Source organism: Balaenoptera musculus, chromosome X, assembly GCF_009873245.2.
Source record: "Balaenoptera musculus isolate JJ_BM4_2016_0621 chromosome X, mBalMus1.pri.v3, whole genome shotgun sequence".
Lineage (NCBI taxonomy): Eukaryota > Metazoa > Chordata > Mammalia > Artiodactyla > Balaenopteridae > Balaenoptera > Balaenoptera musculus.
This window is the reverse complement of record NC_045806.1, coordinates 17,792,879-17,814,672: the sequence shown is the minus strand read 5'-3', so window position 1 is coordinate 17,814,672 and position 21,794 is coordinate 17,792,879. Positions and strand designations below refer to the sequence as shown.

The 21,794-nt window shown below is 35.9% G+C and overlaps 1 protein-coding gene across 4 annotated transcripts in view; it reads right to left on the bottom strand.

Annotated features, from left to right (window-relative positions):
• Positions 1 to 21,794, bottom strand: part of CNKSR2 (connector enhancer of kinase suppressor of Ras 2) — a 259,346-nt gene that overhangs the window by 54,947 nt on the left and 182,605 nt on the right. For all 4 annotated transcript variants that reach the window (XM_036840306.1, XM_036840307.1, XM_036840308.1 and 1 more), the window contains 4 exons: positions 8,774 to 8,822; positions 8,182 to 8,354; positions 6,063 to 6,136; positions 5,697 to 5,768 (listed from right to left, as the gene is read on the bottom strand). In XM_036840306.1, coding sequence (XP_036696201.1) covers positions 5,697 to 5,768; positions 6,063 to 6,136; positions 8,182 to 8,354; positions 8,774 to 8,822 — 368 coding nt within the window. The remainder of the gene's footprint in view (positions 1 to 5,696; positions 5,769 to 6,062; positions 6,137 to 8,181; positions 8,355 to 8,773; positions 8,823 to 21,794) is intronic.

Sequence of the window (21,794 nt, the reverse complement as noted above, 5' to 3'; positions counted from 1 at the left end):
TTAACTGTGCATCAGATACTTAGAATATCTTGAAAAGGGAGGGAGGAAAGTTGTTTCTCTAATGGACAAAATCACATCCATGGAAATTTAAGCTTTAATTTTAAGAATAAGTCACTTAAAGCACAACTTTATTTTGACAAAGCCTACAATGTAATGATCACCTCAACTATGGGAAGTAAAGAAGGGACTGGAGCAGAAATGAAAAAAAAAATGGATCAAATGAATTCAGTAGCATGATATATACACACGATCCAGAAAATTATAAACTGTAAGTCAAGAAGTTAACTTCATGACAAATAACCTTTTAAAAATGACTCTAATCATTAGTAAAAGGTCAAAATTAAAATCTAGTCTATAGGTCATTTGTAGTAAGAAAGGGGTTGAATTTGTACTACAAGGTGAATCTTAGCACTCTTAGGAAAGACTGGCTTGGTGCTTTTTGGGTGGAAATGATGTTGATACCACTAGAGGAACACTTGTTATTGAATTTTAATTCAGCACTTCATATTTACTACTTTTTAATATATCACTGAAATTTCATTTTATCAGAAGTCTTAAGAGCAGTGAGGTCTTCATGAGATGAATAAAGAAACTAAAAAGAGGCTTCTTAATTTTTCAGCTCAACAACATTTATTAAATGCCTGTTGTATGCTGAACAATGAGCTACGTTTTGGGGTCCAAAAATGAATAAGACATAATTTCTGCCTTGGATGAGCTCCAGGATTCCTAAATTCCACAAGACAATTAAAAATTAAACTACTTTTAGGAAGAAAAATTCTGTCCACAATAAAAACTCTTTACAAAGTGTATGCATAAACTTGTATGTATAGACACAAAAGGCTGAATGCTACACAACTGTTGTTGCTGTCTTGGATAAAGTTGTCCTTAGGCCTCAGTTAGAAGATGCTTATCCAAACACTTGCTGCAGTTATGGTTTGGTGTTTATATGCTATTATGAACAGCAGATATATATGCATTAATTGAGTTAAGAAATATTAATGTGTGCCAGGTACTGTTCTAGGCACTGAGGATAGAGAGAGAGAGATAAATGAAACAAAGTATCTGTTTTCATGATGCCTGTATCTTCAGTGAGGGAGACAGACAATATTTAAGGATAAGAGGATTGGGCCTATGGTGAATGTTCCAATGAAGCTGTCAACAGCTGACACAGAATAACGTACTGAGAGGGAAACAAGAGTAAGAACTAGGGAAGAAATGTAAAATAATCACACTAAACAGAAACTGGTGAGTCCTGACAATTATAAGGACATATGTGCTGACATGAAAAGGAATACATAGGCCAAGTGAACTCAGTAAATAAGTCTCAGAATACTTGAGAAACATGATGTTTTGTTTTCTTCCCACAGATTTCACACAGGCTGGCAAAAAAGTTTTTTTTAATGTTTCAATGCTCATTTCTGAGGATGGAACAGATGGATTGGTGGTAGGGTGCTCAAAAGTATTTTTGCAGATTACCTCACAATCAAACTTAAAGCTACTCAAAAAATAGATGGTGAGATTTTAATATTCTAAGTTATATATATTTGGGTATATGTATATGTATGCATGTGCATATGTATGTGTATACACACATGCGGATTTTACAGAAGAAAATTAAATCTAAGGATTGCTTTTTCATTCCAGTTACTAGGTCCTGTCAAAACTAGCACTACATTTTAAAAATACATATGATAATACTTTAGAAATTATGAAATAACCAGGTAAGGCATTTATTTATAATTATTATAATATAATTATAATTATTTATAACTATATCATCTTTTGAAGGCTTAGGTACATGCCTTCAAAGGACTGCATATAGAATGAACCAACACCCAGATCATCTTGCTGTTATGTAACAATCAGCTTATTAAATAAAGTTGTTGGAGGCTGTCTCTCCCCATCACTAATCCTCTGTGAATATTGCCAGCACTGACTCTCTTCCGTCCTACTGACAAGTAATTTTTAATAAACTTGCCTATTGAAAGTAGACATTAGGAATATGCTTATTCAAAAAATAAAAAGCAAGGCAAAACAATAAAAGTCCACTATACTTAAATTTTAAAAAAAGATTCAGTATTTCAGGACAATTTAATTCTGAAGGTTGTAGTACACCATGGCAAGGCTTACATAAAACAGCACTCTTAAATGTACCATGTGGAGATGACATAGTTGATCAGATTTATTTATTTTTTTCTTTGACCCATTGCTTAGAAAAGGCAACAAAATGAAACATATGGGTTTGGTTTAGCTTCTTCTCTGATATCCTGAACCAGATACATCCACAGGAGTATTAGGGAAGAGTTAGTGATATCATACACTTCTGAGTTATTGCTAACACAGGGTAGAGAATGGAGATCAAGAATGGTTTTATAGTTCATAAAAATGCATTTTTGAACAGGCTATTTTCTAAACCTAAGAAGACCCTGATTAGCAAGTATCACAAATGATTAAATTATGTTAATTCCTGGATGGAAGTAACTGTGTTCTAGTGGATCTATCTTGTAGGAGAGGACATGATTATATATACCACTTATTTTCTGTTTGGTTATGATGTAAATCCTTCATATTTATCCTAAGGGCATTGAGCGCAATTGTGGTAAAATGGATAGTGAGTAACTACAACAGTAGAATTATAAAATAGTTAAAACACAAAATATAGAGTACCACCCCTCCCCAACAAGTACACAAACATTTTCATTTTGAGAATAAGCTCTCCAAATTCTGATTGGCTAGTGTGAAATTTCAAGATTGGTAACATGCAAATCAAGAGAAGATTATGGAAACCAAATACAAGGCTCAGTTCACAGAACTAGAACAAATAATCCTAAAATTTCTATGGAACCATAAAAGACCCAGAATTGCCAAAGCATTCCTGAGGAAAAAGAACAAAGCTGGAGGCATAACACTCCCAGACTTCAGACAATACTACAAAGCGACAGTAATCAAAACAGCATGGTATAGGCACAAAAACAGACATATGGATCAATGGAACAGAATAGAGAGTCCAGAAATAAACCCACACACCTATGCTCAATTAATCTTTGACAAAGGAGGCAAGAATACATAATGGAGAAAAGACAGTCTCTTCACCAAGTGGTGTTGGGAAAGCTGGACAGCTGCATGTAAATCAATGAAGTTAGAACACTCCCTCACACCTTACACAAAAATAAACTCAAAATGTCTTAAAGACTTAAATATAATATGACAGCATAAAACTCCTAGAAGAGAGCATAGGCAAAACATTATCTGACATAAATCCCAGCAATGTTTTCTTAGGTCAGTCTCCTAAGGCAATAGAAATAAAAGCAAAAATAAACAAATGGGACCTAATCAAACGTATAAGCTTTTGCACAGCAAAGGAAACCATAAACAAAACAAAATGACAACCTAAGGAATGGGAGAAAATATTTGCAAATGATGTGACTGACAAAGGGCTTAATTTCCAAAATATACAAACAGCTCATACAACTCAGTAACAACAACAAAAAACCCACAACCTAGTCAAAAAATAGGCAGAAGACCTAAGTAGACATTTCTCCATAGAAGACATACAGATGGCCAATAAGTACATGAAAAGATGCTCAACATCGCTAATTATTAGAGAAATGCAAATCAAAACTACAATGAGGTATCACCTCACAGCAGGAGGAATGGCCAGCATCAAAACATCTACAAGCAATAAATGCTGGAGAGGGTGTGGAGAAAAGGGAACCCTCCTACACTTTTGGTGGAAATGCAGATTGGTGCAGCCACAATAGAAAACAGTATGGAAGTTCCTTAAAAAACTAAAAATAGAGCTACCATATGATCCAGAAATCCCACTCCTGGGAATATATCTAGAGAAAACCACAATTTGAAAAGATACATGCACCCCAATGTTCACAGCAGCACTATTTACAATAGCCAAGACATGGAAGCAACCTAAGTGTCCATCAACAGATGAATGGATAAAAAAGATGTGGTATATATATACAATGGAATATTACTCAGTAATAAAAAAGAATGAAATAATGCCATTTGCAGCAACTTGGATGGACCTAGAGATTACCATACTAAGTGAAGTAAGTCAGACAGAGAAAGACAAATACCATATGATATCACTTATATGTGGAATCCAAAATATGATACAAATGTGCTTATTTATAAAACAGAAACAGACTCACAGACATAGAAAACAAACTTATGGTTACCAAAGGGGAAGGGGGGGACAGATAAACCAGGAGTTTGGGATTAGCAGATACACACTACTATATATAAAATAGATAAACAACAAGGACCTACTCTATAGCACAGGGAACTATATTCAATATCTTGTAATAAACCATAATGGAAAAGAAAAGAAAAGAAAATATATAAAACAATCACTTTGCTGTACACCAGAAACTAACACAACATTGTTAATCAATTATATTTCAATAAAAGAAAGGCTCAGTTCTCCTATTAATTATAAAAGATTTTATTAAGTTTTCTCAACACCTTTCTTTGCCCTCTCCTTGTATTCATATCCTTGGTTTGGAAAAATCACGCCTATACTCTGAAGTGTCAAAGAACAAGATTATTTATAAAAGCATATTAAGTGTCCATTTAGCAAGTTCAAGCACATTTATGAAGCTGCAAAATTTTGTGCTTACAAATATCTGAACACTAACTCTTTAGAGATATATAAAGAAAGTTATATGGCGTGAGAACCCAAAGTATATAAAAGGAATATATATTGAAAGCAAACACTTATATAGCACTTACAATTTAGCAGGTACTGTTCTAAGCCCTTTATGTGTTCTTATTTGCTCCTCATAAAAGTTCTATGGATGGAGATGGTTATTATCTCCATTTTTTAAAAAGAGTTAATACCTGACATAGAGAGGTTAAGTTCTATATCCAAGGTCACACAGCTACTAAGTGGGACATCTGGAACTTGGACAGCCTGGTTCCAAAGTTCATACTCTTAACCACTATGCTATTCTGCGTCTTCCTAACTATTGGCACATCATATATGTAACATGCACTGCCTACTAAAGACCTGTGAAGGGGAAAATTTTGAATCTTAAATCCAATTTCTACAAATCTAGAAAACGGAAAGGAGAAAGGAAAGAAAAAGGAAGAAAGGATCAAACCCATAAGAGCCAAAATGGAAACAAGAAGCAGTATGTTGTAGATAATGAAAAAATATATATCCAGATTTTCCCAGAGCCACCAAATAACCACGTGCCATCTAATCACTTGGCTGCACAATCCTGTCCAGTGATAGAAGAAAGGTGACAGAGAGATATACCAACTACGCCTATGCCTGAATTATTGAGATGGATATTCTGTCATAAATACTCAGCACTTGGAAAAGTCAGCTTTTTTTGTGGGTATCCTTTTTTCCTCACTTGGGAATAAATTTGAAGACCATTCCATTCTTGAAATGGACTTAAAAAATTTTTTTTTTCTACAGTGGATTTTTTTTTTGCCTTATGTATGGATTCTGGCACATTTTTGGTAAACTTGACGAAAAGTCAATGAGTTTATTTTGACTTTTTAAAATGCCATTCTTTAAAATTAGGTATGGCTACATGGAGTTATGGCTGGGTCCATTTTATTTTAAACTGATCTAGAAACTTCAGTGACATTATTCTCTAGGCATTGATGTGGAAAACAGAATTCTAAGCCTAACTGACTTTCTAAGTATTTTGAAATTTAAGTAACTTTACCTGTTCATATCATCAAGATGCTCAGCAGCAAAATAAAAGCTTTTGATTTTAGGATGACAGGCTTTGAATGCACTGCAAAAGGAAACAGAGTACACTTATTTATTTCAAATTGGGAAATAAGTTAGAACCAAACAATTTTTATGGATAAAAATTACCTCAGATCTAATCTGAGTTCACATATATAATGCTTCTGCCGTGATGACAGAAATGAGTGAAAAATTCAATTTTCTGCCCACAAAACTACTTTCTTATTACCTCAATTTGAAAGCATTAGACAAGCAACCTATAATTTAAAAGCTAGAAATTAAAAAAAAAAAACAAACTATCCTTCCTTTCTTTCCCTCGCCCCAAATAAAATCAACTTACTATTTCTTGCGGCACTCACTGGCTCTATCAATTTTAAATTCAGGCAGACTGATGAATCCTTCTGCTTTTTCATCCTAAAGAGGCAACACTCTTGTTTAGGGTATTATATACAAAGGTTTGAAGCTGGTGCTACTATATACCTATGCCTTAAATATCTATACTAATAAATCAGTTCATTTAATCCTTTAAATTAGACATTTTAGAGATCAGAATTTCAGTCTTACCTGTTACAGTCCATTAAATTGAAGGTATATTTTGAACATTTAGAATAGTACAAATTAAAATACATACAGAAATGTTTAAAAATCCTTTTTATATTAAAATAAAGATAGAAAAATTTTTAATTCTCAAAGTGAAACCTGTTTTATAAGTAATTTTTCCCTCAAAATGTATATACACATTTATAACATATAAAATAACTGTAGTCCACATTTACAATTCAATTTTCTACCATTTTAAATGTTCAGATATAAAATGTAGGGACATTTACTAATTCAATTCCTTTTCTGTCTCCAAAAAAAAATCTCTTAAACCTGAATTAAATAATTATTTTGTGTGCTCAAGATTTTACAAATGAAGAGATTAATTTGATTTTCAAATATCTGAATTGGTTTACATGCTATATATACATAAAAGTCATGTTTCACTTGGAAAACTGAATGAAATCCATAAAATGCCCCCCCCCAAATGTGGGATGGGAATACAAGATAGGAGAATTATCTAAAATCTTACGTCAGATGCAAGTTATTACAACTAGGCTAAGATTATTTTTGGCTAAACCCTTTAAATGTTGTTGTCCCTTTCATGTTCATGAGCCAACTCCTCAGACTTTTACTCCCAAACTTTGATCTGTGCTGTACCAGTTCATGGCTCCTTATATATCAAGTTCAAGAGACATTATACTCCCATCTGCCATCTCAAAGAAAAAGAATAGGGGTTCTCAATTCTTTTAGTGTGTGTGTGTATGTTTATATGTAAAACTTAATAAAATTTGATGCTAATGATAGCGATTAAAATGTGTGTGTTATATGCAAGAGCAGTATAACTTCCAATATTTTTCAATATTTGAGCATTTTTTTCTTCCAATCTTAGGGTAAATACAGTAGTCTCAAATTTCTTAACTTTGATTTGTGTTATGTTACCCTTGATGTCTTTAATGTTAAAATTAAAAATTTTGAACAATTTAAAATACTTTTGGGGTAGTTATGATCTCTCCATTAAACTTTGAAAAACAGAATAGCATTCAGCAGACAATCTACAAGTGATCTAAAATAAAGAGAAACATAAAGACGTTATGTTTTTATACTATTTGATTGGCATACAAAAAGTTTTTAGCCAGCACACTACATTAAACCACATACATTTTTATGAAAAAACAAGCTAACAATAGAAATTTTTGTTTAAAAAACTTAAGGTGAACTGATAGATGGCTATGGCAAAGGAAGCAAATGTAGAGTTAAGGGAATATCAAAAAATAAGGTATACTGTATATCTGTTGTGATATGTGACAGGTTATATAATTACTCTGGATATAAATCTGTTTACTGGAAATGAAACAGGAAATCATAAGAACAATTTGCATGTATTATATACCCTCCCCCTGCTGTCCCTATTGGGCCAAATGAAATGAATACTTGAAGGTTTTTGAAACTAGTCTACTAGTTCATTTATTCCTTAAGAAAAACTGAAACAAATGCAGGTGGTATTAATTTAATTTACTTAACTTACTAAAGGACTTCCTCCCAAAAAAGCAAACAGAAAAAAATTTAAAACTTTGAACAAAAGCAAGACATTTAAAAATCTTTATCAAATTTCCATGTATAATCCTTTTGAGTAAGCTTTTGCTTGAATTAGTTTGGTATTTTTAATTAGATATACAGAATTTTACTGTACATTATCTATATTTCAGATATGTTGCTACATTAGAATAATTGAGACAACTGCCTTTCCAGAACCCCACAATGCAACCATTTTAAGAAGGCAGACTGAAAAATAACCAGCAGAAGTCTCCTGAATTAGCCTTAAGGTGATTATATGATTTTAAAATGTAAGTCTCAAAACGATGATTCTTTTGGTTAAAGATAAAATGCATGAGAAAACAAAATGTGCTTTGTCTTACCTCCTCATTAATATACCAATATAGGGATGCATCCTTTAGGACAAACCAGTATTTCTTCCATTTCTGTGAAAAATAACTCTTCGCATCTTTCTTTTTCCAAAGCCAGCCCTCACAGTCACCACGGCCAAGATCTTTGCAAGAAATCCGTCTTTTGCTCTTGCCGGCTATAGGACCTAAAGATAATAGTGGGTAAAAATGCTCTTTAAATTTTGTATAGGTGTGAAGGTAGAAGATTAATCTATAGATTATAAAAATAAGTCTGGATACTTAACAACCTTAAAAATTCTTATTTTCTCATTGTATCAGAATAAAAAACTATGGAAAATTTTAATACCTTTTCACCCACATGAGTGACATACAATTTAATCCGAAGTGCGTGATCCCAGCCTGAAAACCTGTTGAGACCATGTGTTGCAAAAGGTACCTTGTATCATAATTGACCTGAAGGAGAAGCCGGTCTTGGTGGCTCTTGTGCTAGGGGGTTGTTCTCTTCCAAACCACACTGGGCTCAGGCAAGAGAGGATGGGTGAACTGTGCTGGTGATTATCCCAGTGCAAACTAAGCAGCTAAATGTTTCATTTCCTTTTCTTACCTTTGTTTTTCTTCTTTGATTTGTGCTGCAGAGAAGACTGCTGAAATGTCTGAAATCAAAGATAGGGAAGAATGTTATTTGTTACGCAGGGTGCCATCGGAGTGCCAACAAGCTGCAGAAAACACTCAAAAGCTGAACGGTGACTCTGAACCCCGGTCAGCGAAAGTACCTTCTTTTTCCAAAGACTCAAAACAAATTCATATATATCATGCCGCTAAACTTTCTAATTTCTCATGAAGCAGGAGAGAATAATATTATCTTTGTCTTTATTTTGTAGGCAGAGAAATAGGGACACAAAGCAGGCCTGAAACTGAGGGCTCATATATGCAGAGCACTACCTTTCTAAGGGGTTTATAGTGCTTTCTCAGGCAATATCTCATTTGATTCTCACAAAATCTTATGAAGTTGTCAAGCAAGTATGACTATCACTTGTTCCTTTGAATTTCATTATACTCCATAAGCCACCATCAGCTACTGATCTCCTAGGCCATCCCCTTCAGTTGCTAAATATTTCAGCACTTGAATCAATATTTTCTTCTCACACCTACTTCTGTCTCTATTATGGGGAACTAATCTTCATGTAGGTGATGTCAGTATGTTGGTTCCTCAGTCCCTCATCTCCAATGTTCTTTACTTCTCCACTCTTCTCCACTCTTCCATGGGTCACCCCCATGACCCTATGTTTGTTACTCTTAAGCATACTCCAACAACTGCCTCCATTATCTCCGTTTTACATAGTATAATACCTCCAACCCAGCAATTTTTAGGAAATCTTCATTGAGGCATCCAATTTATTGACTTTACCACCTTTTGTGCCTTTATTTCTCTTCTTCCACTTGCTTTCCATGGGACATCGTTATAACCATTTCCTTGAGCTATATACTTCCTGCATCATACTTGCCTAGCTAACAACCATCCCAGTTAAACCCACATATCAGTCTATTCCACTCTAAGGACCAGAATAGCGTAATGTCTTAATAGAAAAACCCACAACTGTATGACTGGTCTAGCTTTCAATTAATGACTATAAATCACTGGTTCCAGTCAGACAGTCTACTAAACTAGATTGTTCACTGGTCTAAATAAGGTTAATTATGTTCATATGATTAGCTAGCTAACAGGGTAGAGAGATAGCATGTGTAATTTTAATTCACAGATAATCCTTCAAAATGAATTTTAGGTAACAGATTCTTCTTTATATCTGTAAGGGGCAATTGGATTTTGTCTACATAAAATTTGCTGGCCTTGGTTTTATAAAGTAAATTCGTATTCTGTGACATACTTCCTTATTTAGTATCTTTGCTTGTAAAATAACATTCTACTTACATAATAATTTTCATGATTTATATATGGTTTACATAATTCTTAGGAATATAATATTATGGGTGGATATTAGTCCTAAAGATAAGGGTCAGATAATTGGCTGACATTCAGTGTAACGCAGAAATAATCACCCAATTGTCAAAGCAATATAAATACATATATATGCGGGGGGGTGTGTGTGTATAAAACTTTGCAGAATCCATGGCTACAGAAATTCACAATCAATTTTGGAGACAGAGCATAAAAGATAAAAGTCATCATGCTATGTTAATTTTCTTGAGTGCACTTTGCTTCAAAATAATAACTCAAATAATAACTCAGGCTAGTGTGCTTAAGTATAGTTAATTTACATATAGTTATTTTCCCTAAATTGTTTGGCTGTAAAATTACTGATTGGGTTTTTTTCCCTTTGTGTTCCCACAAGTAATCATTATAATTTTACAGCTCATTATTTTTAAAAATGACAAAGATGGGGGTGGTTTGTTTTTAGGAAGCTACATGGATAACAGACAGCTCAAAAGAATTGAGTTATATAATGTACTTCCTATGCTTTTTGCACATTATTTCTTAGAACCTGAAGGTCTACTTTAAAATCTACACAAAAACATATTTTATGCTCTCCAGGTTTTCTTTTTTAACAAGATTATCTTTTCTTTCCCTATAAAAATATATTCTCATACTGATCATGATTGCAGAGCATAATCAGTATACATATTGTTGGAACCTAAGAACTCCTAGGCACACAATACAGATTTATCCATCATTCAAAGAAGCAAAGCTTTAGCTGTCTTTTTAAAATATTGTAAACATTACAATGAAATTCTCTTAAGAGAGACGTCATTATTTTTCCAAGTGATGTGACATTTTCTAAAATGAAAGAGTTAATTGAATTATATGCTTTTGAAAGTAATGGAAAAAACAATGAAAACTACCGTTAAGGAAATAGGTCTTTGTGTAGAAAAGAGTAATATAGCAGGCCTGAGGCTGCTATCTTAGAAAGGCCTGCTTGCAAGGTTGGCCCTCGGCTGACATTTGGGAACTTGGCTGGTAAACAGTTCCCTGTACTGACATGAAGCTTCCCTAAGCGATAAGATGATTTTGCCCACCTGGGGACTAAACACTTGCTTTCATTTCAGGAAAGGAAAAGTAGTTGCTAGGCAGAGGATGCCTATGTAACCAACCCATTAAAATCCTTGGGTACTGAGTCTTCAATGGGCTCCCCTGGGCAGAGACACTACACACATGTGACTGTATTTTTGCTGCTGGGGAAGTGTGCCCTCTGCATGATCTGTCATGAGAAGGAGAGAGCACAGGAAACCTGCACATGGATTTCTCCAGATTTCATGGGTATCTTTTTTTCCTTACTGATCTGGCTGTATACCCTTGCCGCATCACTGTAATAAAATCTTAGCTGTGGGTACAACTATATGTTGAGGCTTCTGAGTCCTAGTGAATCACTGGACATGTGGGTGATTTGGGGACCCCTGAAACAGATTCATTTTCAAAGATTCCTTAAAAACTTGTATCAGAAATTGTTCATTATTCATACACATAAATAAATCCTGACAGTGAAGGTTTCCTCATGTTATCAGCAAGTATGATTAAATACCTTGAGGTGCAGATTTACAATCTTGTGTAGTCTTTTCTAGTAGAACTGATGGAATTATTCATTCTGAGTGACAGATATTTAATTGGTATCATTTTTCCCAGTTTCTAGTGATATCATGAAATATTTAATAAGAGCAAGACATTAAGAACAGATACATGACTATAATGGATAACATAGCAGATCATATAAGGTATTATGACCAACTTAAAAAAGAAAGAGGCCTGGAATCTTTGCTTTAATGATGATGAATGTTTTTCTCATGAGACAGAAAATTTGTAATATATTTTATTTCTGTATTTTTCTTCTTAGTTTCAGATCACCCTTCTTCCTGGTTCATGCTCAAGTAAGTATGTCCTTTAGAAATTCTTTCATAGCAGTCTGTGAGTAGCAAACACTTCTAGATTTTTATGTTTGAAAATATAAAAACCCTTTACTCTTAAATAAAATAATACCTTAGCTGGGTATAGAATTCTGAGTTGAAAATAATTTTCCCTCTGCATTCTGAATATATCACTTTATTTTCTTTTAGCATCTATCATTGCCCTTAAAACATCTGTAGCTAGGGATTTCCCTGGTGGCACAGTGGTTAAGAATCTGCCTGCCAATGCGGGGGACACGGGTTCACGCCCTGGTCTGGGAAGATCCCACATGCCGTGGAGCAACTAAGCCCGTGCGCCACAGCTACTGAGCCTGCACTCCAGAGCCCGCGAGCCACAGCTACTGAGCCTGCATGCCACAACTACTGAAGCCCGCACGCCTAGACCCCATGCTCTGCAACAAGAGAAGTCACTGCAATGAGAAGCCCATGCACCGCGACGAAGAGTAGCCCCCACTCGCCGCAACTAGAGAAAGCCCATGCGCAGCAACAAAGACCTAACACAGCCAAAAAAAAGATAAATAAATAAATTTTAAAAAAATCTGTAGCTACTCTGTCATTAGTTAAAATTTGTCTTTAGCCTCTCTGTAGCTTTTAAAATATTTTCCTCTTTATCCCTGATATTCTGCAATTGCTCTATGATGTGCCTAGGTTATAACTGATTTTAATTAATCCCATTTCACATTCATTGTGTTGTACTTGAAGGTATTATTTCTTCAATTCTGAAAATTCTCAGGCATTATCTCTTCAAAGGGCCTTCTTTACTAGTCTCTCTCTTTTTGTCTCTAGACTTATGTTGGTACCTCTCAATTTATCATCTATGTATCTTTCATATTTCTGCAATGCTTTTTAGGTGAATTCATTCTCTGTTTTCCAATTTCCTAATTCTCTCTCTGATTTTATACAGTCTGAAGTATATCTTACCTACAGAGTGTTTATTTCACTGACTATATTTTACACATCCAGGATGTCTAGTTGGTATCAGTGCTTCTGAATATTCAGTGTTCTTAATCATCTTGTTATTATTTCAAATTTTATTTTAAGGGGTTTTCTGGATTTCCCATAATTTCCATTTACTAAGGAAAGAATCACCTTTATACGAGTCAGCACTCTGGTCAATTGCTGTATCTTTTTTCAACCTCCTTATACTCGTGGGTGAGGAAGCTCTTCTTGCCTTCCCAGTTGGTTTCACCCAGTGAGTCAATCTTCAGTTTCCTGACATAGCTGTGGTCCATTTGTTCTCTGATCCCCATTAGAGTAGACTCCCAGTCATTTCTAGCTCTTTCTGGACTCAGAGCCTACCAGGTATATGGCTTTAGTTCCCATTTATTGTTGTGTGCAATTTTGTTCTTTCTTCTAGTCCTTGGAGACTAGATCTTGTTTTTGACCATGACTGTATCTTTTTGTGTTTGGGGTAGGGTGTGTGTGTGTGTGTGTGTGTGACAGAGAGAGAGAGAGAGAGAGACAGAGAGACAGAGAGAGAGAGAATTCAAAGTATAAGCTCATAAGGCTTACTGACCACCAAAAATAGACTCCTTTTGTAAACATTTGTGAAGGTCCATTCTCTTAAAAAACATATTTTTATCTTTTTTCCTGAATCATCATTCAATAAAATCTTTCTAACACCATCACTAGCACTTTCTGTTTATTGTAGTGAGCATCTGGGTGAAAGTTCTTTGAACTTTCTCCCTAAGAATGTTTACAAACTCTGAGCTTTAGCTACTTATGAATTTATATAGTCAATTGGGATTTCTTGACTGAGCTGCAGGCTGCCTAACTCAACAGATTTAATGTGTACAAAACTGAGCTCATGATATCTACCACCCATCAACCGAATCTGCTCCTCTCCTAGTCTTCTATACCTTAGTAAATGGCAATTCCATTTCTCCCCACAGTGGCTCACACCCAGAATACTAGAGTCAATCTTGACTCTTTCCTTTCTCTTATAGCCCATAGTCAATCCACCAGCAAGCTGTATCAGCTCTGTATTCACAGTATGTTTACAATATGATTTTTTCTTACCATCTCTACTACTACTATCACCTTGGTCTAAGCCACCATCATCCCTCACCTGCATCACTAAAATATCTCCTCACTGTTCTCCCTTCCTCTGCTCTCACATCTTCCATTTTTAACATAAGAGCCAGAGTGATCCTGTTAAAATATGATTTGATCATGAAAACTCTCCAATGGCTTCTCATCTCACTCTGAATAAATGCCCAAATCCTTCCACTGACCCTGAAGGCCCTGTATGACCTGGCCCCTGTTACTAACTTTGCTCCGGCCACACCTGCTGTTCCTAGATTCTGCTGAGTGCAGTCCCATCTTAGGGCCTATACCTTTGCTGTTCCCTCTGTCTGAAATGTTTGCTCAGATACTGAAAGCAGCTCTTTTGCCCATTTCCTGTTGGCCCATTTCTGTTCCCCTCTAACCTTAAAATAACCTAATTATAAGAATGAGATGACTAAGCAATTGAAACTAACTCCTGACCTATGTTCTCCTGAATGCACACCATGCCTTGTCTAACTTGTTGATTCTTTTCCTGGATAAAAAGAAGAAAGAATGAAGAATTAAGCAGTTAAAAAATGACTAGCTCTCTACCCCCAAAAGCTCCCTTAGCAATCCTGCAGGCAGATCATGCAGGCAAGATAACATGTGAAGAAAGAGGCAGCCAGTCTGCACCCAATGGAGAATGATGCAGAACCCAACCTCCTGCCTTGATGACTCACTGAGATTCTTCAGCCCCATTTTTCCCTTTAAAAACTGTCATGGCTGACCAGAATCTTCAGAGTTGGTTTCTGGACACGTGTCCACCTTCTCCCCAGATTGCCAGCTTTTCTGATTAAAGCACCTTTCCTTTCTACTGACACTTGCCTCTCGAATTATTGGCTTATGAGCAGCAAGCAGCCGTACCTGGGTTTGGTAGCAATACTCTTGTGGCTTACTCCCTTACCTCCTTCAGATCATTAGTCAAATGCTTCCTTTTTAGTAAATTCTTCCCAGGCTTCCCTATCTAAAATTGTTATCCTTATCATCCTCAACACTTCCTGTTTTCCTTCCCTGCTTTATTTCTTTCCTTAGAACTTAACATTACCAAAAGTATGTATATTTCTTGTTTATTACTCAGCCTTCCCTCCAAATATAAACTATATGAAAGAAGAGGAATTCTGACTGTTTTATCCTTTGACTAGAACAGGGATTTTAGTACTTCCTCTGTGTAAGACAGAGGAAGTACTAAATAAATACTGGTTGAGTGCATAAAAGTTGAACAAACCACCCTCAAAGAACACAGGATGTAGTCTTAATTAACTGATTGTTTTAACCTGAAGCCCTTCAGTGGGAAATAAACAAGCCAGGTGTCTTTTCTCCAGTAATCCACGTACAGCAATATTACTGATGTTCTGTTCTTTAGTAGACTGTTCCTTTTGGTAGATAAGAAAAAATTCCTTTTTATCCAATCTCCTTTAACATTACTTGTAATGAGATTGTCTTAGTGCACTTAACAGTTTAAATTTGAATTCAAGATGTGGCGGGCAAAGCGCATTAACTGTGTCAAAAGATATTTATGCATATAATTATATGATGAATTATGAATGGATGTGTTGAAATCACAATTCAATCCATAAAAATAGAATGTGCTAAAATAAAAGGCCATTATGAAAGCATTGTTGATCCTCTTCTTAACCATGGCGATGCATGCAACAGTATTCTGTTTGGCTATAAAAGATTCCTTTTTCAGACAGTTGCCTGAAAAGAGCATTTGTCTTTCATTTTGTCCACAGATGTTCTGTTCAAACTCTATTCCCCCCTCTTCTGGATGAGGAAGTGAGGGGGAGGGTAATTTGGGTCATTCTTATCCTGAAACTTTCAGAAGCACTTATTTTAATTGTGGAAGAAAATGACAGTTTCTGTGTTACATTTTGAAAGCTCAGCTACTATTAAATTCTTCTCAAGTTGCAAATTGCCACACTTACAGAAAAATTTGCAATCAAAATACTCTCTTGTTGCAATATAGCAACTTCCTCTTACTGTAATTTTCTGCAAAGTTCCAAGATTTCTTCAGTGACTAGTCAAACCAATAGCTTATTTCTTATACATAAGAAAAGGTGCTTAGCAATTTGAAACTCTTGGGACAAATGACAACTATTTCCACATATTTAATCTTTTTAATAAACAAATAAACAAGAGCTTTTGAGATTTAAATATTTCACAAAGAAACGTATTTTCCCTTACTTTCTCATTGTGTGTCAGCAGAAAAAGTCTAAATATGAGCAAGCGGGGTAAGATGGTAATGGGAGTAAATAGTATATCAATAAATCTTCCATTTACATGAAATAACAGCATAGAACTGAACAAGTTTACTGTTGATGGTGGTCTTGCCATTCTAGTGCATGAGAGAGAAACTCTGTGCTGAACGGGGTGGGGATGAGGCACTGCATGCACGCTGGGTCTTTGAGGACAGTGGGTGAGCTTGCTCTGGATTCTGTCAATAAAGTTAACCTGACTTTATATTGACTGAAAATGGCTCTACACACACTCAAAAATAAGCATGCTTTTAAAAATAACAAGCATTCTAATAAATTATGAGTCAAACAAGAACAAAAAGGCAGTAATTGGGGGGAATTTAGAGAAGGTCAAACTCAGGTTGGGCAGGGTCAACGTTTCATCAAAAGAATATCATGCATATCAGATTCTGAAGGAGGGAGGTAAGTGAATCTTATACAAGATTCCATAAGGCGATTCCCCTTTCCTATTGGACAGTAAGTGGTAAGGTGGGAAGAAGAGCGATTATAGTGGTGAATGGTTAGGAAAGGTTACAAAAGTCACCACCCTTGGGAAACAGGAACTGTCATTCTTGGATCGTAATAATTATCATTTACTGAGGGCTTATGTGTGAGGCACAGTATTAGGGACTTTATATCAGTTATCAATCTTAATCCTTACAATAAATTTGTTCCGTGGTGATCATTAACACCATTTCAAAGAGGTGAAAACAGAGTAAACAACTTGCTCAGGAGCTCACAGGTAGTGGCAGAGTCAAAGTTCAAATCCAGGTCTATCAATCCCAAAACCCGTTCTAACCACTCTGTGCAATACTGCCTCTCAAGCAAATATTCTGTAGTCATGGTAACCATGTGAGAGAAAAGAAAAACTGCTTCTGACATGAAGACACCCATTTATGAAAACCTCCCATGTGATATAAGTACATTGCTATGTGGAAAGATTCTATAAAATAAAAAGATATTAGGAAGACACTTTTATATTAATGGAGATAATTCAAACCAGTAACATCTTATCAATCTCTAATTTTCATGCTTTTGTCGATTTTAATTAGCAAGTTATACTGCTCTGTGGGTTTAAAAAAAAGATTTGCAGTTTTTTTTTTGGCAACCATTAATCATATCTTCATGAGAGGAAGGCTCATGTTAACATTTTAATTTTGCAAATGAGATAGAAACTAAGGTACAGAAAGGTAATAAGGCTCAGCCAAGTTAGACAAGGATGGGACTGCAATCATATTTTATTCCAAACCTATTAACAGTGTTAATCGAACTCAGCACAACCATAAAGCCCTATGTCAATACTGATGAGGAAATCAGTGATCCAAATAAGGCAAGCCTGCCTCTCCACTAATTCTTTACACAGGAGAAATCTCTTGGAGCTGATTCATTGTGTTATGCAATTTTTCACTTGATACACTGCTGATTATTATGCAATGCCTTAAAATTACTTGGTTCACTTTCTCAACATGTGGTTTTTAACTACTGCATTAGCTTCTACAAAGGCAGAAACCATCTGCTTAGCTCACCACTCTCTGCTCAACTCCTAACACTGGACCTGACATATAATTTTCTATTGAAAGCATGAATCAAACAGTTAACTGACCACCTATGTGTGCGGACAGTGAGGCTATGAGTTATGGTACCTCATATGCAATCTGTCAGCACATCCTGTCCACTCTCCCTTCAAAACATATCCAGAGTCCATGCCCTTCTCACCTCTTCCACTTTAGCACCCAGGGCTAAGCCCCTATCATTTCTCACCTGAATTGGCCAGATCCTATCTTGTCTTCCTGCTTCCACACTACCCCCAGCCACCTCCAGCCTATTCTCAACACACCAGCTGGAGTGATACACTTTGAATGTTTATGTTTCAGCAAGAATGGAATGCGCAGTACCAGGAGAACAATACTGTGGTAGTGATCTGGAGACCTGACTTCTAGTTCTCCATATTCCAGCGATATGACTATGGACAAGTCACTGAAACTAATCTTGACCTCAATTTCCTCATCTGCAAGACCAGAGACTTGGACCAGATGCTCTTAGAATATCTCACAGAGCACTAACTGTACATGATCCTGACTTAAAGGGAAAAATGGCTAGTTACCAATGTACACCCAAGTACTGATGTTTTAGGAATTATGTACACCTGCAATCAGTGTCAATCTTAACACAAGGCTAGATTATTCACTGAAAGGCACTTAGTTTATGCTTAAGCTCCACCATGTATGGAAAGTACTTATCACCAGCCATATTAGATACAGCTATTTTGGGGTACTTGATTAATGTGTACAACATGAGACAGAGGCAGAAAGTTCAAATAGGTGAAAAGCAGAACTAGGACAGTGCCTGCTCCTGACACTTCTGTTTGACAAAATGTCGACATCTAGGTGTCAGAGAAATCAGGGTAGGCTTGCCCATCTTTTATGACAAAGAAACGTTTATGACCAGAAAAAATTAAGAGAACCAGATTTGCCTCCTGAAGGCTACTAAATGACAAGGAAATAAATTATATGTAAAAGAAAATAGAGAAAAAATAATACAAAAGAATCACCTCTAATGAAGACTGTACAAAACCTAAGAATCTCAAATAAAGTCAATGTATATGGCATGATAATTTTGTCAGCAGTTTTATGACAATCAAAATTACTGGAAGATTTTCTGGCTACTGACTTTATGGCTTCATTTTAAAGAATCTGAAACTAAAGAGTTTTGGGTCACCTTCATTTCTAGGTTTGTTGCTCTGATAGATTGTACATATTTTCTCATCATGGAATTCTTGCCATGTCATTGTAATTCGTTCCAAGAATGCCAGTTTTTCTCTAAATACCTTTATGGCTAAGAGTATGTTTATCAGGCTCTTATTCTGAGATTTTTGCTCTTATAGAATAGATAAGCTCTCCCAGACAACCACGTCAAATGTTTCTACATCTGCTAGTTTTAGCTGCAGTTTTCTTGATCCAGAGATTGTTTTTCCGTAACAGAAAATCTCTCAAAGATAATATTGGATAAAAATCAAAGTTAAGTTTAGAAAGTTTCAAAAGTCACTATATGCAATTCATTTTATAGTAAAATAACAGAGAGATAAATCATACTCTTCCTTCTCTTCCATACTGAACCATCTAGAATGACATGATTTTAAGACTAAAAAAGCAAAATTGGTTTTATCTAACAGAAGGGAAAAAAGAACTTGATGGGGAGATTTTTAAAAAAAATTTGTGTTTGCAACAGGAATCAAATCATCATGATGCTGTCAATTTAGATGGCATTTTCCATAGTCCTCTTTGCAGTGCCATGCTCATTTTGTAAATGAGAAAACTGAGTAAGAGAAAGCAAGCAATTTATGCAAGCTCAGATATGAAAAATTAGATTTCTGCAGGGCCTGATGTTTGCTGCCACTTCTGCAGAACTCGTTGCCTCAAATGCACCTAGATTAGGGTTTGGCTTGTTCTCAGCCCACTGGTGAGGACATTTTGGTAGTATGGTTGGAGGAAGGATGCTAAGAATATTTGTGCACTACCATAGTGCCAGACACTGTATCAGATACTTTATATACATCATAATCACAGGGAGCCAAAGCTCTTACCCAATTATAAAAATATATATGGGGGGCACAAGGGAAAAATACAACCTCCTCAAAAATATTTTACTAGCAAACAAAGAAGTGAATTTCATATGGCTGTTTCTTGTACCAGCCATCTGATAAAAATTGAGGACACGATGCTAGAACGCAACTAAGTGAAGGAGATTCAACAACTGGCTAAGATAAGATGGTGTAGGTACATAGCTTTCTGGTACTCTTCTTTAAACAGAGTATTCAAAGAAATTCTTTAAAGAATTGCCTTACGTGTTTTAGCAAGTAGAAACCTCTTTAGGTAAATTAGACATTTTATCCTAATTATTACTTATACTAGTCAATCTTTTGATTTAAGATAGATAAAAGACAATTTGAAGTTATATTTTCCTATATGCTCTGGGGAATTAAGTAAGTAGGCTGTGGGGATGATACCTCCATAGAGGTAGGCTGCACCTTGAGTCCACTCCAAATTTATGATCATTTAGAATTTTTCACTTTACAACTGATCCTCATACAGACTGTCACTAGAATTTTCAAAGCAGGTTTTACCTGGCAGGTACCTGTGGTGCCAACAGAAAAGGAAAACTCAGTGTGGTGGTTATCTACTATGTCAACTTAGCAAAGCTGTAACTATTTATTTCAGAATTCCTCTCCCTGTCTGGTGCTAGTTAGGGCTGGCCAATGTAAATTTGTGTGAATTTTGGAGAATACAAGTGAAGCAGCAGCCTCTCTGCCCTGAAGGTCAGCGTAGGGTGCCAGTCACTGCACCAGCGCACACATACTGCCACTTTTCTGCTGGCTCACCTTGCTGGGATGGGTCAGTAGCCAGGTGTGCAACTCCTTCAGCTCCTCTAAGTCCTGGACCAGCAGCCTGTAAATCTCCATGGCAAAGGGCACCAGCTTCGTTTTGAAGTTGGAGGCAGGCTTCCAGTCTGTGCTCATGGATTCCAGTTTGTCTTGCTCTCCCTGGCTTCACATCTAGATTTTCTTCATGACCACTGGCTCTGCTGAAGTTCTTCACCAGCTCCTCAACGGAGTAAGATCTAGTCCTTTATTCCATGCCACTTAGCGCTTCTGCTTCCCTGACTGAACCCTAGCCGATACATTCATTAACGCCCAAAGAGGACAGATGTTCTAGTCCTAGAAGCCTTTCTGATTTGCTCATCAGGAAGCAAATCCCCATCCATGTAAATGAATCCATTTCCTTTCTGTATGGCATTAAGAATAGTTACTATGTGCCCAGCACAGTGGAACAAACTTTATATACAGTGTATGATTTACTTCTGAAATAGCTGAGTGAATTAAGTATTATTATCCTCTTTATACTGATGAGAAAATGAGGTTCAGAAATATGTCTAAGTTCAAACAGCTCATGTTCTATTAACTACAGCATTATTCTTGGCCATCTGAATCTTAGAAAAGACAATTCTTTTCTTTAATGTTGGGCCCTTCTACCTGGAGGTGGTTAGATACAACAGTCATTGTCTCTTGAGGCCACTGTGAATTTATGATAATAAAAGAAAACACAAGAAGGTAAATTATTCTATTTTGAGTTTCAGGGAAGTTTGCATCTAGTTAATCTAAAATTATTTGCATATAAAGAACAGGGATTGAAACACATCTATTTCTCAACATTGCAGATTGTTTTGGGTTCAAATCTATTAGGATACTGTTCTGGCTTAACCTGATACTTGTAGAGATGCTAAGAAACAGATTTAGCAGTATTATTTAGAACTGAGACTCTAGGTTGAGCTCATGCACTTGGCCTGCTGCCAGTTGCTGTCTGAGCCAAAAGCCAAAGGAGAATCCCTGAAGGCTGCAAACAATTTAACATTGTTCTTGGAAGTTATCTTCAA